This window comes from Sylvia atricapilla, chromosome 17 (assembly GCF_009819655.1).
Source record: "Sylvia atricapilla isolate bSylAtr1 chromosome 17, bSylAtr1.pri, whole genome shotgun sequence".
Lineage (NCBI taxonomy): Eukaryota > Metazoa > Chordata > Aves > Passeriformes > Sylviidae > Sylvia > Sylvia atricapilla.
This window is the reverse complement of record NC_089156.1, coordinates 10,552,579-10,572,763: the sequence shown is the minus strand read 5'-3', so window position 1 is coordinate 10,572,763 and position 20,185 is coordinate 10,552,579. Positions and strand designations below refer to the sequence as shown.

At 42.7% G+C, this 20,185-nt stretch overlaps 1 protein-coding gene across 15 annotated transcripts in view; it reads right to left on the bottom strand.

Annotated features, from left to right (window-relative positions):
• Window positions 1-280: 280 nt before the first annotated feature.
• Window positions 281-20,185, bottom strand: part of ATXN2 (ataxin 2) — a 49,952-nt gene continuing 30,047 nt past the window's right edge. For 10 of the 15 annotated variants that reach the window (XM_066331618.1, XM_066331626.1, XM_066331622.1 and 7 more), the window contains 8 exons: window positions 19,732-19,795; window positions 19,461-19,613; window positions 18,471-18,537; window positions 16,328-16,512; window positions 15,575-15,707; window positions 6,133-6,278; window positions 5,314-5,541; window positions 281-1,968 (listed from right to left, as the gene is read on the bottom strand). In XM_066331618.1, the coding sequence (XP_066187715.1) occupies window positions 1,765-1,968; window positions 5,314-5,541; window positions 6,133-6,278; window positions 15,575-15,707; window positions 16,328-16,512; window positions 18,471-18,537; window positions 19,461-19,613; window positions 19,732-19,795 (1,180 nt within the window). In that variant the 3' untranslated portion in view covers window positions 281-1,764. Of the gene's footprint in view, window positions 1,969-5,313; window positions 5,542-6,132; window positions 6,279-13,232; window positions 14,003-15,574; window positions 15,708-16,327; window positions 16,513-18,470; window positions 18,538-19,460; window positions 19,614-19,731; window positions 19,796-20,185 lie in introns of those variants that run through there. The other 5 variants (XM_066331619.1, XM_066331621.1, XM_066331624.1 and 2 more) reach the window with 5 other exon arrangements.

Below are 20,185 nucleotides of genomic sequence, written 5' to 3'. Positions count from 1 at the left end.
GACTTTTACACTTTCATCACCTTAAGGGACCCATCCAGGACCTTTCCTGCCCCTTGTCTGGAGCAGCCCAAGGCCGAGGAATTGGGAACACAAAATCACCTGGACACAAAACCTTGTTAGAAAACGGCACTGAATTTGTGATTCCCAAACATCTCCCTTATTCCTGCAATGCCCCAGCAGCAGCAGCACACACCAGACTCAGGGCAAACCCTGGCTCCAGTTGGGATCGGAGTTGGTACGGGAAGAAACTCAAAAATCACCACACAAACACCAAGGAGGGTCAGTTTTTAAAACTTTTTTTATTTTTTAATTTTTTTTTTTAAGTTTTTATTTTATATTATCTACAAAGTAAAAGTTTTCTTAACTTAAAAGTTACATCACTGTCTCACGATAGTGATTATCTCATCAAACGTGATTTATAAATAATAACTCATCCGTTTGACGATTAGAATTTTTTGTCTTTTTTTTTTTTTCCACTGAACCTGTTTCAAGTTTAGTTAGAAGTAAAAGGGATCTCCAAGTCTTGATTTTTAGTGATAATAGCAGCAAGAATCACTCTTGTTACTTCTTTTGCTAGCTGACGAGTTCATAACTTTGAAGGGTCATTAAAAAATAAATAACTTCCAGTTTTCAGCAAGCAGAGTTGGGGCACTTGCAGGACTCAGATACAGTGCATGGAATTATGGAATAGCCCACAAGTTCCTAAATGCCTCTACTCAGTCCGAATCTCTCCCACTGCAAGATGAACTGTTAGCATTCCTAGTGGATGTTACAAGAAATCAAATTGTTTTTTGTTTTTTTTTTTAAACAAAATAAAATGAAATTCTAGTTTTCTGTGCTTCCAGTTGGCAGAAGCAGTAGAAGGAGGGTATTTGGCCTACAAAAGGTATCCAGCCTTTCAGTTATTCCAGATGAGCCTTACAACTGCTGTTGGTGGTGGGCTTGTACTGTAAAAAAAAAGTTCAAATGTAAATAATAAATTGGCAAGCCACACAACAGTTTGCTAGTAAAGTGGTCACAGGACAACTACTGAGCTCAACTTTCTTTTATTTTTATTTTTTTCTCTTTTTCTTTTATTTTTTTTCGAGAACAAAACAAAATCCTACACATCAAGATGTCCTTGGGACTTTTTTTTTTTTTTTTTCTTTTTCCCTACCTAAGCCCTCAGAAAGCAGCTTTGTTCTCCTCACACATTCCCCAGGAAACATCAGGTAAAAAAACTACATCACTACAGAAGTTCAGAGGCTGTTTTTGAACTTGAATAATCAAAGAAGCCAAAATAAGGTTACATTTAAAGCGGAAAGAAGTCACACAAACTCCTACTTTTTCCCCCAAAGTAAAGCTGCAGAACTTTACTCTGAATTAAAGTTTAGATTTCAGTTGTCACTTTACTTTACCAGCAGCCTAGCAGCCCTACCCCCACACAACATCTCACTCCTGTCCTCAAGATTTAATCAAACCTCTGACCATTAAAACTACACACAGTCCATCCCCCACGGCAAATCCACCTGGAAAACTCAGTCCCACAGTGCCAGCGTCTCACATTTATCCTTTTCTCTACTCCAGCTAGAGAAAAAGCAGGAATATTCCCTGAATTAGGTACATCTCACCAGATAAACCTACGCTCCAGCTGCGAAACACAAGGACATCTTATAAGGTCGGTTGGCTTTTTTGTTTGTTTGTTCGTTTTGTCAAATTTTTTTTTTTTTTTTCTCCCCCAACATCTGGTTTCTCCCAGTTCTCACTCCTCGACCTGGCTCAAGTTTAGGGTGCAGGTCTCCCGGGCACACACTCCTCACCTGAAGGGTGGGTCATATAGGGGAAATGTGTTGTTGTCGAGACTGGAATGGGCTGTAGTGCACTTTGAGCGAGGGCGGCTTGGGGACCACCGGGAGGCTGTGTCGTCATTAGCATCATTGGAGCATGGGCAGTTGGGTGAGAAGGAACCATTCCTGACTGTACATGAGCCTGAAACAAAGAGCTCTTTAGTATCATGGTCACAAGGAGGCAGCAACTCCTGGCCACATGACTGGCGAAAAGTTTGCTCCGGCTGCAAATCCGGAGGTTTACTCTTTTTTTTTAAATTTTTTTTTTTAAACTAGGTTAGAGGTTGTAACACAAAATAATAATAATAATATATAAAAAAAGAATAACAACAAAAAAAAGGAAAAATAATAATTTAAAAAAGGGCTCAAGTCCTTATTATTGCTGACTCTGAGTTGGGTTCTCCATTTTAGCCATTTTGCCAGCATTAAACAGAGGGGGGGGATATTAAAAAAAAAAATAACAATTCAGCAACAAATCGTCAAAACATTTCTGTTAAGTCACCTATATCAAAGCACTTCCTAGAGGGTACAGATATGAACTGCACAGGCACTGGGAGTCTGGCATCCCTTCCCCAGCTCTCTCCTTGCACAAGTCCACGTTCTCTCCTGGCTCCCTGCCCTGGGAACCTCCCTGTCCTCTCCAGTGACCTGTGCCCACACAGTGCTCAGCCAAGTCCTCCTGACATGAGTGATTTCATCCCTTCACACTCTCGGGGCAGCTTTGTTCTGCTTCCAGTTCAGCTCATCGGCAGTTCTTGTGTAATCTGAGCAATCAGGGCTAAGTCTCAGTGGAAAAGGAGATTAATCCTTCCCATGGCTGATCACCTCTGGCAAACAAGTTCAGGAACTTGGGGTGTTTTTTCTTTTAACTCAGAGCAGTTCATGTGTCTAGAAGTCAGCAATTTATTTTATTTAAAAAGCTAGCAAACATTAATTTCTTAAAAGCACAAAGGAACTCAGAGCTCTCAGTGGATTTCTGCTGGGGGGAAAAAAAAAACCAAACCCAAAACCCCATCATTTGTAGCTAAGGTTTGCTTTGTCCTTCTACCATATCCCAGAACTGCAGCCTCACAAGTCTCCCATGCCAGTAAAGACAGATAGCAGGTAGTGGCTAGAATTTTATTTCTTAAAGACAAAAAGGGTTACTTGACTCATCACAGACATTCCCCAAACTCTTTGATCAGACTTGCACATGTTAGTAGCACCCCAGAAGCCTTTAAAGGCAGGAACTGCAATTCAAATCTCACTCTTGCTCTAAAAAAGGTTTAGGAGATCAGGTTGTGGAACAGAAATATCTCCCAGGACTGGCTCCACGTTGACTTTGACAAAACATGCTATTGTAGAAGCCATCATTATAAAGCAGCTATTCATAGAGCAGCTGGAGTCAATACACACAGTGGATAAAATTTTTCTGCTGTGGCTCAAACATTTTGCAAATTGGCAGCTGACAGCACTCTGTAATGAATTTTAAAGTACTGGTTCTCAAGTGAGATATCTACCAGCTCAGGATTCATCTGATAACCTGAAGGGAAATTGGATTGATCCCCTGTGTTGGCCTAACTGAAATTCTTACTACGTGGTATTTCAGAATTGTGTTTAGAAGCTGGGAATGAGGCTGCTAAAAACCTATTAAATCCAGTGATTAGTTTCCCCACGATGGAATAATCACATGCATTTAAAATTTCTGGCAGAACTGTAGTTATGCCTTCACTAGAGATTTTTGAGGGAACTACTTCATCGGGAAAGTCAATTAGTTTGGTGTAAATATCACAAATTGCAGCTTTCATTCTAAAAAAATCGCAGAAGACACTGCACAAGTTAAAATCAAGGGCAAGGCAGGCTTTGTCTGTGATTGCTAAAAATCCTGCCTGAGCAGTCAGTTCTGACTCAAAGTCGCATCTGATTTGTTTAATTTGGTTTGCTTGGCACACAGAAAGGAAGGCAATGGTCACATCCTGCACCCCTGGCCTGGCCAGGGCAAAATTCAGGCACAGCTTTACCCTTTCATGGCCTTCAAGCAAATGGTTCACGTTTCAAATCACAGCACTGGACATGCCACTAAGCCAAGACCCCTCTGAGAAGCTTTAAACACAACCCAGGCATTCACAGCAGTGCCTACACACCAGAGCAGAGCAGGAGTCTTGTTTCTGGCAGAAACCAGAGAAGGGGAGGATGTGCCAAGATGCCACAGCAATCATCAGCTTTGGCCATCCTCTCCTTATCCTCCTCCCCACCAAAAAAAAAAAAAAAGCAGAGAAATCAAAAGCCTAAGAGAATCAAAAAGCTAAAAACTCAACATCAGTAAAACGATTCCTAAAGAACTATTGATTTATTGGCTTAACTGACTGTCCCAGGGACCAAAGCAAAGATTTTTATCAGAATTCTGCAAGGGACTGGACACCTGTCAGATTAAAATCACTAATCACAGTTAGTCACCTTATCCCAAACTACTATTAACCTGTATGAGAAGGCAGAAGCCAGACACCAAATTCTTGGTCTGAAGAAGAAATTGTGCAGGCAAATTACTGATTGAACTGCCCACTCTTTGACAAAGGACACTAAATCCAGGAGATTTAGTAAACATCAGAAAATCTCTGTCACACTGCTTTACACGGAGCTCTTGATTAATCTATCATGTGCTTCCCTTCCCCAAATCCTTTTTCTCAGGGAGCTGACCACAAGAGAGCAGTTAAGAGAAGTGGGTCTCTGATTCTGAAGCAAAGACTGTTGTTTTAGGTTGCCCAACAATCTTTGGGGATTTTCAGCACAAGCAGTTCATTTAGAACCACACACACACCCCACACACTCACCACACACACAGAGGCTTCTTTCTGCAAGGATTGTCCTGCAGTCACCTTAACTCTCTCCTCTCTCCCTGCACTGCTTTGCTACTCCCTGGAAAACCTGTCATGTCCTTTTCTGGATGTATTTATATAAAATTTGTTTACGATGCAGAGCCTGAAACTGCCACCAAAAGCAGCAATTCAGCCTTTCTGCACTCAGCTCCCACCTCCAACCTTTCTGTATGCCAGCTCTTCCTGGGATCAGGCACCTGACTGAGCAGGGAACCCATTTGACCAAGAAATAGCCTAAAAAGGGGGTAGGGGAGGCACATTTCAGCTGAATCGTGTCCCCAGCCTGGTCTGTTCCATGGCCAAGCAGTTCTGTGAGCAGAGTGGTGGGGCAGGGACAAGGATGGGAGCCAGGAACTGGGAAGAGAGCTCAATTTATTTCAGTAGCAGTGCCAGCTTAAGATGTCTTCATTAAACTACAGTTGCAGATGCACTAGGTGTTGGAAGCCGAGGTTCCAAATACACCTTGTCAAATTCTAAATAAAGGCAATGTACAGACAGAAACCTAAATAACAACAACAGGTAAGTCTGTGCTGAGAGGTGACAGATTGGCAATCACTTCAGCAGGCCCGACTTGTCCTAACTTTTTGTGGCATTAAGACATTTAGTCTTGAAGGTTGTTAAACTGTGTTTACCTGGGGGACATGGGCCATGTGTGGCGGATTGGTATATGCAGGTTGAACATGGGAGGGATGAATGGTGAAGACTGTTTGTTGTGCTGTAGGAAAATTGTTTTGTGGAGACTGCGTGTTGGAGCCTGGCGTCATGGAAGGAGGGGTTGGAGCTAGACCTGCGTGGTAAATCGCCGACTGCTGCTGGGGGTTGGCCAGGTGCAGGGCCTGGGCAGCCTGGTGCTGGTGGTGCTGCAAGAAAACACAAGAGATCACTCAGGTTAGGGCTCATCAGGAATTGCATCCGTCCTGTTAAAGGAGAAAGGAGGGGGGGAAATGTTCTCAATTCTGAATCTGTCAATGGTGAATCCAAAGATCACCTGTGCTCGTGGTGAGACTCTTTACAAACCCACCAGGCTCAGCTTATGCTGGCAAACAGAACCCAGAGTGCCAGGTAAAACCATGGAGAACCTGGAGCTGGGAGTGCCTCACAGCTGCAGCCAGAGTTATTCCCAGGAGGGGATTAAGGAATGCAGCACTATTCCAAAGACTGCTTTGTTTTCAGCTGCTTTGACGAAATCCAATCAAACACCTCTCAGCATTTATCTGCTATTTCCACTTCGCTCATATGAAAGCGCTGACACAACCATGATCCTCCCTTAACCCTTAAACTACAACATCCCCCATCCCCTGTGAACAGGGAGAAACAAGCAGCTGGACTCTGCTCCACGCCACGCCTTTTTCCCCTCAGAGAAATCAACACATCAACATCAGCCTGATGTTGGTCAGCTGCAATCCCTTAAACACAATTCAACACCATTTGCAGGCCCTGGGCTGTGTTACCTGCACGGGGCTTGGAGCAGGGTGGCTTCCAGCATGTTGGCTTTGCTGCTGGCCAGTTGGGGTGGCAGAAGGCTGAGGATGCGGAGGATGCGGATGCAGGGTAGCATTAGGGTGGGCATACTGCTGAGCAAGTGAGCCAGTGGAAACTAGGATGAAAAAGAGGAATATTTAACACCAGGTACAGGACATTCACCTTCATCATCAAGTCACCATCTGCATTTGGAAGATTTCACTACAACTTGGTCTGTAAATATATTCCCTCCCCCTTCTAAAAATATATATATTTATCTTGCAAATAGCTGATGATCTTACCTTGCTTTTTGTGTAGTTTGGTTTGGCAGGAAAGTCTATAAACAACCATAATTAGACAGTTCATCTTCCCTAACTTGACAATGTAACAGATACTACATAGAGAAAAGCAGTATTTTATCTTTTGTTTTGTCAAACAGACCAGTTTCAAAGATCAAATTTATAATTTGCATACAATATGGGATTTCCTGAGATATACTTTTCAAAGGTGTTAGGAGCCATTTTTATTTCCACCATCCAAAAAAAATTCTTTGGCCTTATACCTGGCTAACCTCACCATGCTACTCTTCTGGAAATTGCTCACAGAACAGTCAGAGGGAAGCACAAACTCTGCCTGTGTGCTCCAGAGTAAATAAACACATCACAGCTGAGAAAACTGAGGCTGCTCGAGCATCAAATTTTTGCTGAAGCCACTTTCTTGTGCTAAAATAACCCATTTTGCCTCTGCCCTGGAGGCCAGTCTGTTCTGGATCACCACCATCCTGTGAGTTCCCCAACACTGCCACGGAATTCTTCATTCCTTGAAACAGCAGCAAATAAGGTACAAAATTCCCAAAAAGGAAGAAACTGAACAACAGAAAACTTCCACCCCAGTGAAGCCACATCTGTTGCTACAGCCGTGCCAGTCTCCAACAACAAACACCAAGTTCCTTCTCGGATCCTGCTCTGTCCTGCTTCAAATGGGCCACACTAAATCCTGTTTTCTTGGAACTTTTGAGGGAATCTAAGCAAGTCTGAAAAGCCACAAAGACAAGAAGTCTTCCTTTCGACACAAAGCATGCAAGGGGAGAGCAGGACCCTAAAAATGAGGGTATTTCCCTTATTTCTTTTAGGTCTTGTGCAACAACCAGGCCGTGTCTGCAGCTGCTTCTGTGTGTGACAACACTTGTTAATCCCTCTGGTGTCACAGCCTGGAAGACCAAGGAGAATTTTGCTGACCAAGTGCTAAAAAAGCAAACAGCCAAAGAAAACTATCAATCTGCTCCTCAATATTTCCTTCGACTGCTCCTGATTTGTTTTGGTGCCTTTTGGTCGTTCTGAAGTTAATTACTGATGAGTATCTACCAGGTTATATATATATTTTTTTTAATGGGGTTGGTATTATATGAGAACTTGATGGCCACTGCAGTTTCCCTCCAGTCTGGTTTGCTTTAAACCTTATAAATCCAAGTTCTAACACGTTCCAACTCACCAGAATACAGAAAGCCAGGATATTTTTGCCTAATTGAGATTTTTCTCCCCTCTGCAGGTTCCTCCTTTGGAAAATAACTGCCTGCCACATTTAACTTAATCCCTAGCAAGCTCTATTAAATCTTCACTGAGCAAACTGCCTTGCAGTGATGAGCAGTTTCAGGCTATTAATGCAGATGAACTAAATTCCTGCAGCCTGGAGTTGATCCTAATGTTCTTATCCACGTGTGCACACACAGTTGTACACTCTGAGACTTCCTGATTGAGAGGGGTTTCAAAAACACCTCAATATTTTCTAAGCACACTGCCAAAACCAGCAAGATCCTCTGTCACAGTACTTTGTTATGCTTTAAATCCAAGTATTTTTGATTTTTTTTTTTTTTTTTGTATCACTACTAAAATGTATTTTGCAGCAGCATCCCTCCTGTGCTCCTACTTGACTTTCAGACATCTCTCCTCTGACAACACAAAATTGTCAATGGCAACACTGATCATTTTTACAGTACCAAGTTTATGGCCTCCTACAAGAGGAAAATTTCTCAACCTCATTATTATACACACTCTGAAGAAGGCCAGAAATTATTATCTTTGTCAAAGTAATAGAGATAAATGGAAGGAGGGATCATTTGCCTGCCAAAGGGCACTTTAGACCAGCAATCCTCCCAGTGCCTCAGCCACAGAGCTGGCAAGCCTGACTACAAATTACCTCCAACTCCATTCAAGAGGCTTTAAAATGTATATGAAATTTAATTGCAAGTTGTAAGATACTCCAGGCTTCCCACATCACTTGTTAAAGAGTCCCCAAAATAATGTGGGACTCCCTTAAACCATTTGTGCGATTCATCTTTTGGTTCTTTATGGCCAAGAGAATAATAAACTCAGTTGTTCCGAAGCTGATGCTTCTACAATAAAACTTCACAATAAGGAATTTCTTTCTTAAAACAGCAGTTAAACCAAGGAATAGCACCCTAAAGAATAGATAAAAACCAGGGGGAGGATCAGGTTTTTGTCATAGTGGCAGCTCTTCCAAAACCACCTAATATTTTATCCGTAGCTTTGGATTTGAAGCATTGGACTTTTTTATATTGAAGGATACTTATTTCTCTACTTTCTCCTCTCCTTCATTTTGTCTTTAGCAGATCACCCTAATGACCAAATTTGTAGAGCTTAAAACTACTTCAGATGCTGCTGCAAATTATGTTTTAATAGTAATGCTAAAAGTGCCTTTCAAAAAATGTGATCTGGGCACTTCTCTAAATCTTGCACACAAACCAAGAAAGACTCAGGAGGTCTGAAATGCATTCCCAGCTCAAAACCAGAGTTCAGACTCCAACTCCAGCAGTGTAAATGTTTTTTCATGTTTAGTCAGTGCAAGTAATTCCTGCCAAGCCAATGAAATCTCTGAGAACAGCAGGGCTGTCAAAGGAGTCTTGTAAAAGTCATGAAAAATTCACCTGCTCAGCCAGAACTAAAACACTTTTCCTGGGATTTTTTAAAGGAATTTTTGCCTGGTCATCAAAACAGCTCACTACACAAATTAACAGCAAATAAGACAAGACAGGAGGGGGAAAAAGAAAAAGAAAAAAAAAGACCCATTATCCAACGTTTTTCTCCAATTGTCAGTATTTTGGAGATTTTCCAAATGGTCACCTATTATCTGAGAACAGGAATGCTCTAGGAAAGGACATACCTTGCTGCAAGTCACCTCAGCTCATTCCAGCACAAATCCACTGGTTTCTCACCTTTTATGCCCTAAATTCTTCTGCCTGGGCTGCCCTGCTTCACTTCTGCATTTTTCTGATCAAACTGGTTCTAACTGTGAGATATTTCACTGCACTGACCTGGCAGGGACACGTGGGGAGAGAAGCGACTCAAGTCATGGAATGGGAAAAAAAAAATCACGGGGATTGAATTACTGAATTCAATACTTTAAGAACTGCACCCCATTTCTGAGAGCAAACAAGAAGTAGTCAGCCACAGAACCCACAGAAGGAGCTGAAATCAAAAGAGGTCAGAGCAGCAGAAATCAAGCAGAACTCCCAGCTACAAGGGAATATGTGAAACCGCATCGTGTCATTTTGTAATTTTGTATTTTCCCCCGGAATTTCAATGGTGCCAATGGTGGTCAGCGTTGGTCATGGTCCAAAGATGCATAGAAGAGCCTATTTTCAAGAACTGACCAGTGAACAAACTTCAAAACTATTGCCAGAGCCAGTAAGATGGTGAGGATAACTACATTTAAAAGACCTGAATGGTAGGAAGCAAAGAAATAGCAAATGTTTCTTTCATCATCACACAAACATTTCAAGAAGTCATTTTACACAGGTAGAGTGGACTTCACTTCAAAGATAATCCAAGAAAGGAACGAGGTTATTGAAGTGATTTCAGTGCACCAAACCAAGAGGCATGAACACAGCACAGGTCAGCAGCCTACAGCCCCTGCTCAGGCAGAACCAACGTGGCACAAGAAACACAGGAAATCTGCACCAGAGGAGATTTCTGGAGACCAAGTGGTTTTTCTCACATCTCTCTTGCATGAGCTAATAAAAAAAAAAAAAAAAAAAAAAAAAAAAAAAAAAAAAAAAAAAAAAAAAAAAAAACCAAACCAAAAGACCAACAACAAAACCAAGAGAGTGCCTGGCATGGGCTGCATGGACTGACAGACAGACACAGCAACAAGTGCCACGGCAGGACAGGAGCAAGAACAGAAACACCCTGAAACTGCAACTCCTCCTTTGCCATGTCCTGGGTGAGAGTTGATCCTGCAAGCACCCCCCTCAAACCTCAGCTTCCTCAAAGCAGCTGCTGAACACCAGCAGACAAGGCAGCATTTTGCAGTTCTCTGCCTTTCCTGGTAAGTGTGGATGAGCTGGATCAGGCTGTTGTGTCCAGAGAGCACCAGCCCCTCTCCCAGTGCCTCCAGTGATGCTGGTCACAGCACAGCCTCACCTGAGCCAGGGAATGGAACTGATGAAGTTCACCTGCCAAGGAGCCCTCATCTCATCCCATGCCATACAACCACAAGTTGTTCCCAGCACTCCTTCAGTGTGCTCTACAGAAAATTTCCTCCACCTCAGCTGCAACTCCAGTTATTTCCTCCCAGGGGCTCAAAACTTGAGCCATGGCTTTTTATAGGGATGAGGCCCAAGTTACTTCTCCTTTTAGGAAGCTGGTAACTCATCAGGTGTAAAAATCCTGTTTGGCCCATGAGAGGGAGCAAAGCAGCTCTTACAGGTTTATGAGAGGCTACAACAGATTCACCAAGTGGTTTGGGTGGGAAGGGACCTTCAAGATCATCTTGTCCCAACCCCTGGAATGGGCAGGGACACCTTCCACTATCCCAGGTTGCTCCAAGCTCTGTCCAGCCTGGCCTTGGACACTTCCAGGGACCCAGAGGCAGCCACAGCTTCTCTGGGCAGCCTGTGCCAGGGCTCACCACCCTCACAGGGAAGTATTTCTTACAGCACTTCTGGACAGCAGGTGAAAAGATTGGGTACTGAAGTCAGAGATTATTCCATATTCAAAATAAAATTTTTAAAAACCAACAACTCAGCTTCCTGTGATCATATAAATCTGTTCCAAAGCTCCACTCCCTGCCCACTGAGAGGAACCTTCCTGCGTTTTCCACATCCTGGTTTGGTGCAAGGAAACTTGTTCCCTCAACACGTCCCATTCTTTTAGCATGTGGTTCTTTAGAAAGTGCTTTTCTGTACAATCAAAATTAGTACAAAAAACCAAACTCACTGGCAAAGTAGAAAGAAGGGCCTGTCTCCTTGCTGTATGGTATTTTGGGACATGCTGAATTTGGGAAATAGAAAGGTAAATTAGCCTCTTGCCACATGCATACTTCCCATCTTCTGGAAAGGTCAGTGTCAGTTTTAAATTTTTTAAAAAAATTTTTTGAAGACTCTAGAACCATGCAGATATTTATTTTTACTTAGCTGCTATTAGAGCTAGATATTTCATTTTACAAATGAATGGAGATGAAACACAAGTAAGTCTTCCTTCTTAACTGTGACACTGAGGTCTGCAATTCTTCTTAATTAACACAAACAGAAACTTTATGTCAATTCATGGTCTATTACTGTCCACTGTAACAAGAAGGTTAAAATGCAATTACACTGGAGCAGAAACTGCCCCTTGCTTTTTCAGCTATAGCACTGTCATTCTGAACAGTTCCAAGACAACTTTGGTGACTGGTTCACTCTTAGTCCCTGGAGAATCCTCTGAAGTTTATATAATATCCACCATTGTACTATCAGGGGAATAGAATTTACTCTACTGCTGAGACAGAAACCAGATAAAGTTAGAGACAACACCAGACCAGTAAAACATATGCAGAAAGGGAAAGGGGAAGGGAGAACGGGGACAGGAATGAGAGCACAAAAAACAGGAAATGCATCTGTGTAAAACCAAGGCCTGATTTTACACAAGTTCTTAAACACGAAAGTTAAGTTTTTCAGAGGACTCCAATTATCTGGAAACAATTCAGCCACACGGAAAACCGACACAAGTCCATTGTCACGGGAATGGACAGATCCACCCTCTAACTCGGTAACCAAATTTTCTCCCAGCAGCAGAAGCCTGGTCTGGGCTTTGTGTGACACAGGAGCCAAACTGGGACCGTGGCCAGCAAACTCCAGCAGCCCAAGGACAGGGACTGGGAGGCCACTCCAAGCCAGCAGCTGCCAGACAGACACAGAACCTTCTGAACCCAAGGTGCAGCTGAGCAGGGGAAGGATGACACCTCCAGGTCGGCTGTGTGGCAGGTAAAGGTGTCACATTTCAGACTCTCCTGGGCACGGACGGCTCCGCAGCTGAGGTGTCACAGACGTTGTTATCGTCTGGCTGGGAAGAAAGTTGTTTGGACATTGTCCTTCCCCATTTTGAGGGGGAAAACCTCAGGGATCTGAACACTCCTCTGTCCTGTCTTTAGCTGGGGTTACTGGCACCACGCAGCTCTGCTTCTCTCTCTTGGCAACAGAGGGGTTGTGACACTGTGAACTGGCAAAGAAATCCCAGAAGTGCAGGAATATCCCATTAAACAGCATTAGACAAAAGTACTTTTCTTTTAAATGGAAGAGTGCTTTATCACCAAGTGTAGGTCACCGTATGTATTTTGGATTCAGCTATCTCTTCACAAGACAGGAAGGAAAACAACCCCAAACTTTTGGCAGTGAGAGGTGGTTCCCTCAAATCGACAGGAATTTCTCTTGGCTGCCAGGCTGTTACTATTTGCCACAGACTTTCAACTCGTCCCAAACCATTAGTGAAGGTGGAGTTTCAGATCTTACCAGAAAACATTTCACACCTTAGGAACACTTGATAAGCAGTTTCCCCCCAACCCCCAGGTCTCAGCACAGTAGTTCTTGCAGACATCTTCTCTCTACCACATATGCAGGAGAAAAGCTGAGTGAATTTTGCAGGAATAACTCAAAGCAAGCACCAGTACCTTGAAGGGTAAAAGGGCAGCGTGGCCCACTGAATCCTGATATCAGTGCTAAAAGTAAGTAATAATATATATTTTTTAAAAATCAGATAGCAATTTAAAAGAGCCAAAAGGGAAAACGTTTGAGCAAAATCAAAAGCAGCAGCGGTGGTTGTTTCTCAGGAAGTTGTTATTCTGTACTTTCAAACTATTTTTTTAAGAGAGGACCAGAATCAAAGTGCACAGGTATATTTAGTTCAAATGTGGGTAAACTTAAGATTCCCAAAAGACAGAGCATAAGTTATGGGTATTTTCTTAGAGTCACTCAGTCAGATGTGAACAATTCCAGCATGATGTTCTTTAGCTCCATAAGCAGCTCAGATTGGTCACCTCTGGCATTCCTGCCTTTTCCCACACATGGATAAATGGAAGCTGGAGTGGACACGTTACAGCTGGACACACTTTGAGGAAGCACAGTCCATCTGGGCCAGGTCTTCAGGCACTCAGCACATGGAAGACTTGCAAAAATGTGAATTGAGAGGGTGCTGCGGAACATCAGGAGTCATTCCATGTGTCACTGTCACCTTGGAAGGTGAAGGGTACATTTGAGACAGTTCATGTTCACTAAATACATCTGCACGGGGGCAAGAACACACCCTTAAAAAAAGTCTATCACATGGAGTTCATGTTCCTCTTGGGTTGAATGGTTTCAGTAACAAGAATTTCAAGCACTCCAACATTTACTGGAAGGTGGGAGAATATTTAGAAGAGTCACCAAGTGGCTACTTGAAAGAACACAGGAGGACAGGCCATTTCTGTTAAATTAGGTGCTCTTGGGAAAGTAATATTTAATTACATGGCAGGAAATACCAAAGAACTCTCAAGTTTGACCCAACTTAGTTGTTTGCACTGGCAGGCAGTCACATATCTACAACAGACAAGCTGCAAAACCAACACAAAATGAGATCTAACAGTTGTAAGTTAGAATATCAGTGAAAAAAAAACTATACAGACATCTGATCAAAGCCAAGCAAGGCAACGGGCTTGTACTTCAACGCTGCAGAACCCACTGATTACAGAAGATAAGGATGGTGCACAATGGGAAATTGCTAGGAAGTCACATGCAACCATTCTGAATCGAATCTCAGATTATCTCATGTTTGGTTTTATTTTAATTAGAATTTGAGAGGAGGGTTTTCACCAATAAAGGTCTAAAAGCCTTTGATCATTCACTTTATCGGAATTCTATTTAATCTAATGAAAAAGCAAACAGAAGATCTGTTTACATGGACACCTCAAGCACAAGAGTTGAAAAGATCAAAGTAACACAGTTAGCAAGGACCTGTGAGAGAAAGATTAATCTCTACAAGTAACTTCCATTTCAGCTTCAGCACAAACGAGCTCCAATGTTCTTCCTCCGAGTGTCAAAGTAAGTTATTTTTGTTTCTTAACTCTGTTACCACACCACTGCAGAGATCTGACAGGAGGTTTTCAGATGGGTAAGACACCTCTTAAAATCAGAATTAATTTCCCACTAAACTCCAGATTCTCTGTAAGTTTTCATGACACGTCATGGACTTCCATTAAGTAGCAGTGTAAAACTAAGCACCCAAAAACATACAAAGATGTCTAAAGGTACAGAAAATCTTTTATTAGAATCTAAGTCAATAATATACGTGACCCAATAAAACTTTTCCTCAGATGCTATAACAAGTATTGAAATGCCATGTTTTCAAGAGACCATCTGCTGTTTTGACATTTTATGACAATTTCCAAGCCTTAAACAACCTTGACTCTACCTCTTTCAATAGCATGTTTTGCAGAGAGCTCTTTTTCCTCCAAATTGGGCCTTGACTTATCATACATTTATAATGCTTTAGAAAGTTCTTGCACATTTCACTTTTGTCACAAGGTAACCCACATTCTCAGCACTTCACTGTAAGTGAAAAATGCCCATCTGATAATGCTAGAGACTAATTCTCCAAGTGAGAGCAATACATGAGCTGTTCCATTTGCTTATTCTTGACTTACCAAATGAGAAAGGTAAGCAACACATGGTTTATTTTGCTTAAACAGCAGTGTTCATACTGTTAATAATGCCAGTAGTAGTATCATAAAGACAGCATTTCACTAGTTGCCAGAACTAAAGTCAAGTTTGAAACTGAGGTCATAACCTTGCAACAAAACAAGTACTAATTATAATCAAGGAACAAACAAGGGATGATGTATCAAGAGCATCAAGAGAACTTGAACAAACTTCTTTCAGCAGATATTCTTTAGCAGCTCCCAGGTTGAAATCTCATCTTGGTCACTGGCATCCTACTGAAATCAGCACACTTGAGTTTTCATTTGAACCAGCTGGCTCAGTTTTCAATGCTCTGCTCCTCATCATCATCTTATGAAATATAAACCACATCTACTGAACAATACCCACGTTTGAAGGCTGAGATTAAATACATCCCCTGCACAAGGTAAGGACTTAAAAAGTTACATATAACACAAAACGTTTCCTACCATACATAGCATGTGTCTGTTCATGCGCACCGTACTGTGTTGCAGAGGAAGATACTAAACCCGGCTGTGCGTGTGCTGGTGGGGCCATCATCCTAGCGTTGCCCTGTATTACAGGGCTATAAACATGAGGATGCTGCAGGCAGAACAAAGGGAAAAAAAGAAAAAAAAAAAAAACCACACAGTTAATTGGGGAATTACTCCAAAGAAGATTTTGTCATCTAAACAGCGGAGATTGAAACGCAGAGCGCAAACGCAGAGCGAGCTGAGGAGTTCACTCTCTTGTGATTGTCCCAGTTGTTCCCAAAATTTAAGGGCTAGAAACTGACAGGAAACATTGGCATATCCAATTTTTGCCACTCTAATAATGCACTTAGCTTATACATTTATCCAATTACACATGTAGATTTAACAGCCTTTGATGTAAGAGCAGTCCACCAAGTAAGTTATTTTTAGAACACTTAACCAGGAGATGTGCTGGCCATGACCTAAAGAAATTCTTCAGAGAGCTAAAAAACCATATCAATAATAAATGCCAACTTCTAAACTGACCTTAAAATTCGCTAGGACATTAAAATTCATTAGGACCTTAAAATTTGTTACAGGCTTTGAAGTACATTCCAAGATCACCACGTGTGCTCCAGAACACAGAAACTCTTCAGGGTGACTTAGGACTGGACACAAGGGGGTTATTTAGCTCTGAACCACTTCATTATTTGTGCTTGGATTGATCAGGAGCGTGGAAAGGACTCTTACCTGAGATTGGTAGTGTGGCACATGCTGCACAAGAGGCTGATTAGGAAACTGTTGGGGGCTATATGCAACATATTGTGTAGAGTAAGCAGGTGGAGTAGCTACAATTGGAGGGCCTGCTGCTGAGGCAGGATGCATCATGGTGCTCTGGTGGTGTTGGTCTTGCCGCTGCTGGGGCATATTTGGTACTGGAAAACAAAAGATTGTCTCATGTTAGAAACACAGAGAAAAAATTTGGAGCTTCCTGAAAGGTTCCAGAGTATAGTAATGTTAGTGGGACCACACGGAATATCCTCACCCCACACCTTTAACCATGGGTTAGAGCTCTGTCAAAAAGGGAACAGTGCAAAGAAGAGATTCTCCAGGAAACATATGATTTTCATCACTGCCTTCAGGCTGGATGTACACAGCCACAAACCTTTTTTTGTGAAGGAATAAAAGTGGAAAGAGAGAAAGACTGACAAGAATCAGAAGTGGAAGAGAAAGGTTATATCAGGATACCTACATTAACCAATTAATCCTGTCTCCTTTAAAAGGCTTTTTCACCCTCTATGGGAATAACACAGCCACTGTTCCATCAGCTGGAATTCTGAGTGTTTATGTTAAAATAACTCATGCTTATGGCTGAGGAAAGCAAAATAAAAGTCTCCACACAGCCACAACTCAAGGTATTCACATCTTTTGAGCTCTGTGGTACCCCTCAGGGCAGCGGAAAGCAAATTTTAGGTCACAGACAACACTGAGGGAGACAAAACCTATAAGGAGTAGGAATAATTAAGAGGGAAGAATGATGAAAAGAGCAGAGCAGTGTGGGATCACCTGAGCTCTCCTGGGAAGGTGATCACCCAACTCACTTGGAACAAACTAATTCAGCCTACAAAGCACGGGCATGGGAGTTCCAGGAGGGCTCCAGGAGAGCTCCAGCTTCCTGCAGTCAGGCTGCAACTATTAACTGAGCTGCCTCAAACACCTCTAAACTCCACTGCAGGAGCAATTCCCAAATCCCTTAAGGAGAGGGAAATGTTGAAAACACCAGTAAATTCACTCAGTGATTTTATTTACACTGCAGATCAACAACAGAAAGAAGTAAATACAGGAGGCAACCTGAACAGTGAGTGCAAAGGCACAGAGCTGTAACCCAGGCAGCTCCCTCAGGGCTGTGCTGCATACATATGGATATGCAGAAAATATTGGAACTTAAAAAGGAATTCAGAACTGGAGCTGCCTCATCCAGCAAGTAAGCACTCAGCAATGTATTTCTGATTAAAACAATCTTACCAACCAGAAGATTTCAGTGGTGAGACCACAGTGAAGTTACTGTGCTTTAACACAGAAATACATTGCAGGGTTTTGTCTCTCCTAGGTTGATAAAGGCCACTTGTTTATTTCTGAACAGCAGGAAACAATTTCCTCCTGCAGTGACTGGAGCTGCAGTGCTGGTGCTATCCTGCAGCACTGGCTGCCACTGCAGAAGCATTCACTGGGCACAGTTACAGCATTCCCTGGAACAGGAGAACAAGAACAAGAGCAGCACTTTCTGCTCCCTCACTGCCCTGCCCAGCACAGGGAGCATCTCACCACCCATTGTGACTCCACAGCCACGGCTGTCACTTAAACACGTGGCATTGTCATTGTTAGTCCAGCTGTTCAGTCACTGGGGCAGCAGGAATGAACAAGAACAAACTGGAACCAGCTCTTTCCACAAGAGCAGCAGAGCAAACTCTTCCTGAAGAAATAGTGACTCTGCATGTTGTTAAAAAAATTCCTCTGTTAAACATCAGTTGGGGTACTGCTGCAAACCAGTACAGAAAACCAGCAGAGAAGTTCCCTCTAAACAAACCTGAAATATTTATGTAATATAGGAGATGATCAGCTCACTCTAATGCTCCAAACAACAGAGATGTTTTCCTGTTTGTCAAACCAGATTCCAAACCAAGCAACCCCCCATTACTCAAACCTGGCATGTTTTGGCTTGAATTAGTTTATCTAAAAATCCATTAGTATTTCCACTTACTTCCCTTCATTAAAAATGGCATTTAAAATATCGACCGAAACCAAATTAGCACGGATTAGAAAACACACAAACATTTGTCATTTAGCCATGCTGCATGCAGACTGAGAACCAAACAGGCAGTATTATTCTCACCTTTACCTGCTCTATATGTCTTGGCTTGGTTCACTGGCATGGGCGTCATGGGAATAGGATACAAAGGCTGAAACAGAAGAAGTTGAAGGTATGATATTCCTTTAAAACCTCAGTGTGTGCTGGGGTGGGGGCCCCACTCAGCTTTGATGTGTTTCCCTCCGTTCTGTTACATGGTTTAGTGAACTCTGCCTAACCTATGAGATTTTCTTGGATCAGTGTCATTAAGTCTGCACGGACACACAACTAAGACCAGATGGTTGGCAACAACCAGCCCAGGAAAGCTACTGCTGCTACTGCAGGCACTGGGCTCAACCTGACAGCCTCACAGCAGCTTTTTGCTGTAAAGCTGAGTCAGGGGAGGGCTAGGCTGGGTATCAAAGGAAGGTTTTCCCCAGGAGGATGCTGGGGCACTCAAAAGGCTCCCCAGGGAATGGGCACAAAGCCCCAGGAACCTTGGACAATGCTCCCAGAGACAGGGTGGGATTGTTGGGGTGTCTGTGCAGGGACAGGGGTTGGGCTGAAAATCCTTGTGGGTCCCTTCCAACTTAGGATATTCCATGATTCTATGATAATGGAGCTAGATTTGAAATCCCAGTGATCCCTACAATAACCAGAAACCAGCAGGACACAGCTGGAAACAAAGGAACAGTTGCAGAGAGTGAGATTATGCTTGGAGGACTGGGAGGAAACCTGCATGGATCCACAATAAATGTGGGCTGCTGGCATTTACAAGTGTTTAGGATTATTTGAACATCCAGACTGAGGGAGCACCGGGAAAAGTCAGTATTTACACAGCCAAAACTTAACAACAAGGTGATTTATATTTACAAGAGCAATACAAGCTGTCCTATCTCACTGCTTTAACTCAGAGCTCCCAAGCAACAAACTGATCTTTAAGGTCCTTCTCAACCCAACCCATTCTATGATTCCTAAACCTGCTCAGCTTCCTGAGGATGTCTGTGAAGTGTTGAGGAGTTTGCAGCACTTTACCTGCACGCCTGGACTCACTGGAACCGGGTACATCATATTTGGTGCAAAACAAACAGGCTGAGTGTACACGGGGGTTGGCTGCTGGTGCCCCACCATGGAGGGGCTGGGCTGAGCTTGAGGACGAGGGGAGGTTGGTGTAGTAGAAGGTTTCGGCTACAAACAGAGGTGAGCAATGGATATGGCAGGGTTAGTTTGAGTATCCTCCAAAAAAAAAAAAAAAAAAACAGTTGGCTTACAAAGATCTACTCAAAGTCAGCATCAAGTCACTTACTTGAGCAAAAGATCGAGGGTTGAACTCTTTAGCATTAGGATTAAGTGTTGATTTTCTAACTTGCCTAAACGTAAAGAACAAAGAATTAAGTTGGGCATTATTCTTTCACAGGAGTATCTGCAATTAATAATTTAAGAAACACCTCATTTCCATCTGTGAGTCAGATTTCTGAGAAGTCAAACACCTCATGGCATGCAAAAAGCCACTCTCATTGAGGGACTCCTACTGCAACTATCTATAAAAGTTTTTCAATTGATACCACAGCTCATGTGAGCGAGGAAAACATTGAAATAAGCTTTTAGATGTGAACTAGGCATCAACAGGACCAAACAGAGCTCTGCACTGAGTCAGGAGATGACTTTCAGGGCAGTCCCTTCCCCTGTTGTTCCTCCTGTGTAGCAGCACTTAAGAGCCAGGAATGTGTCACCCAGCCATGACTTCTACACAAGGCCTG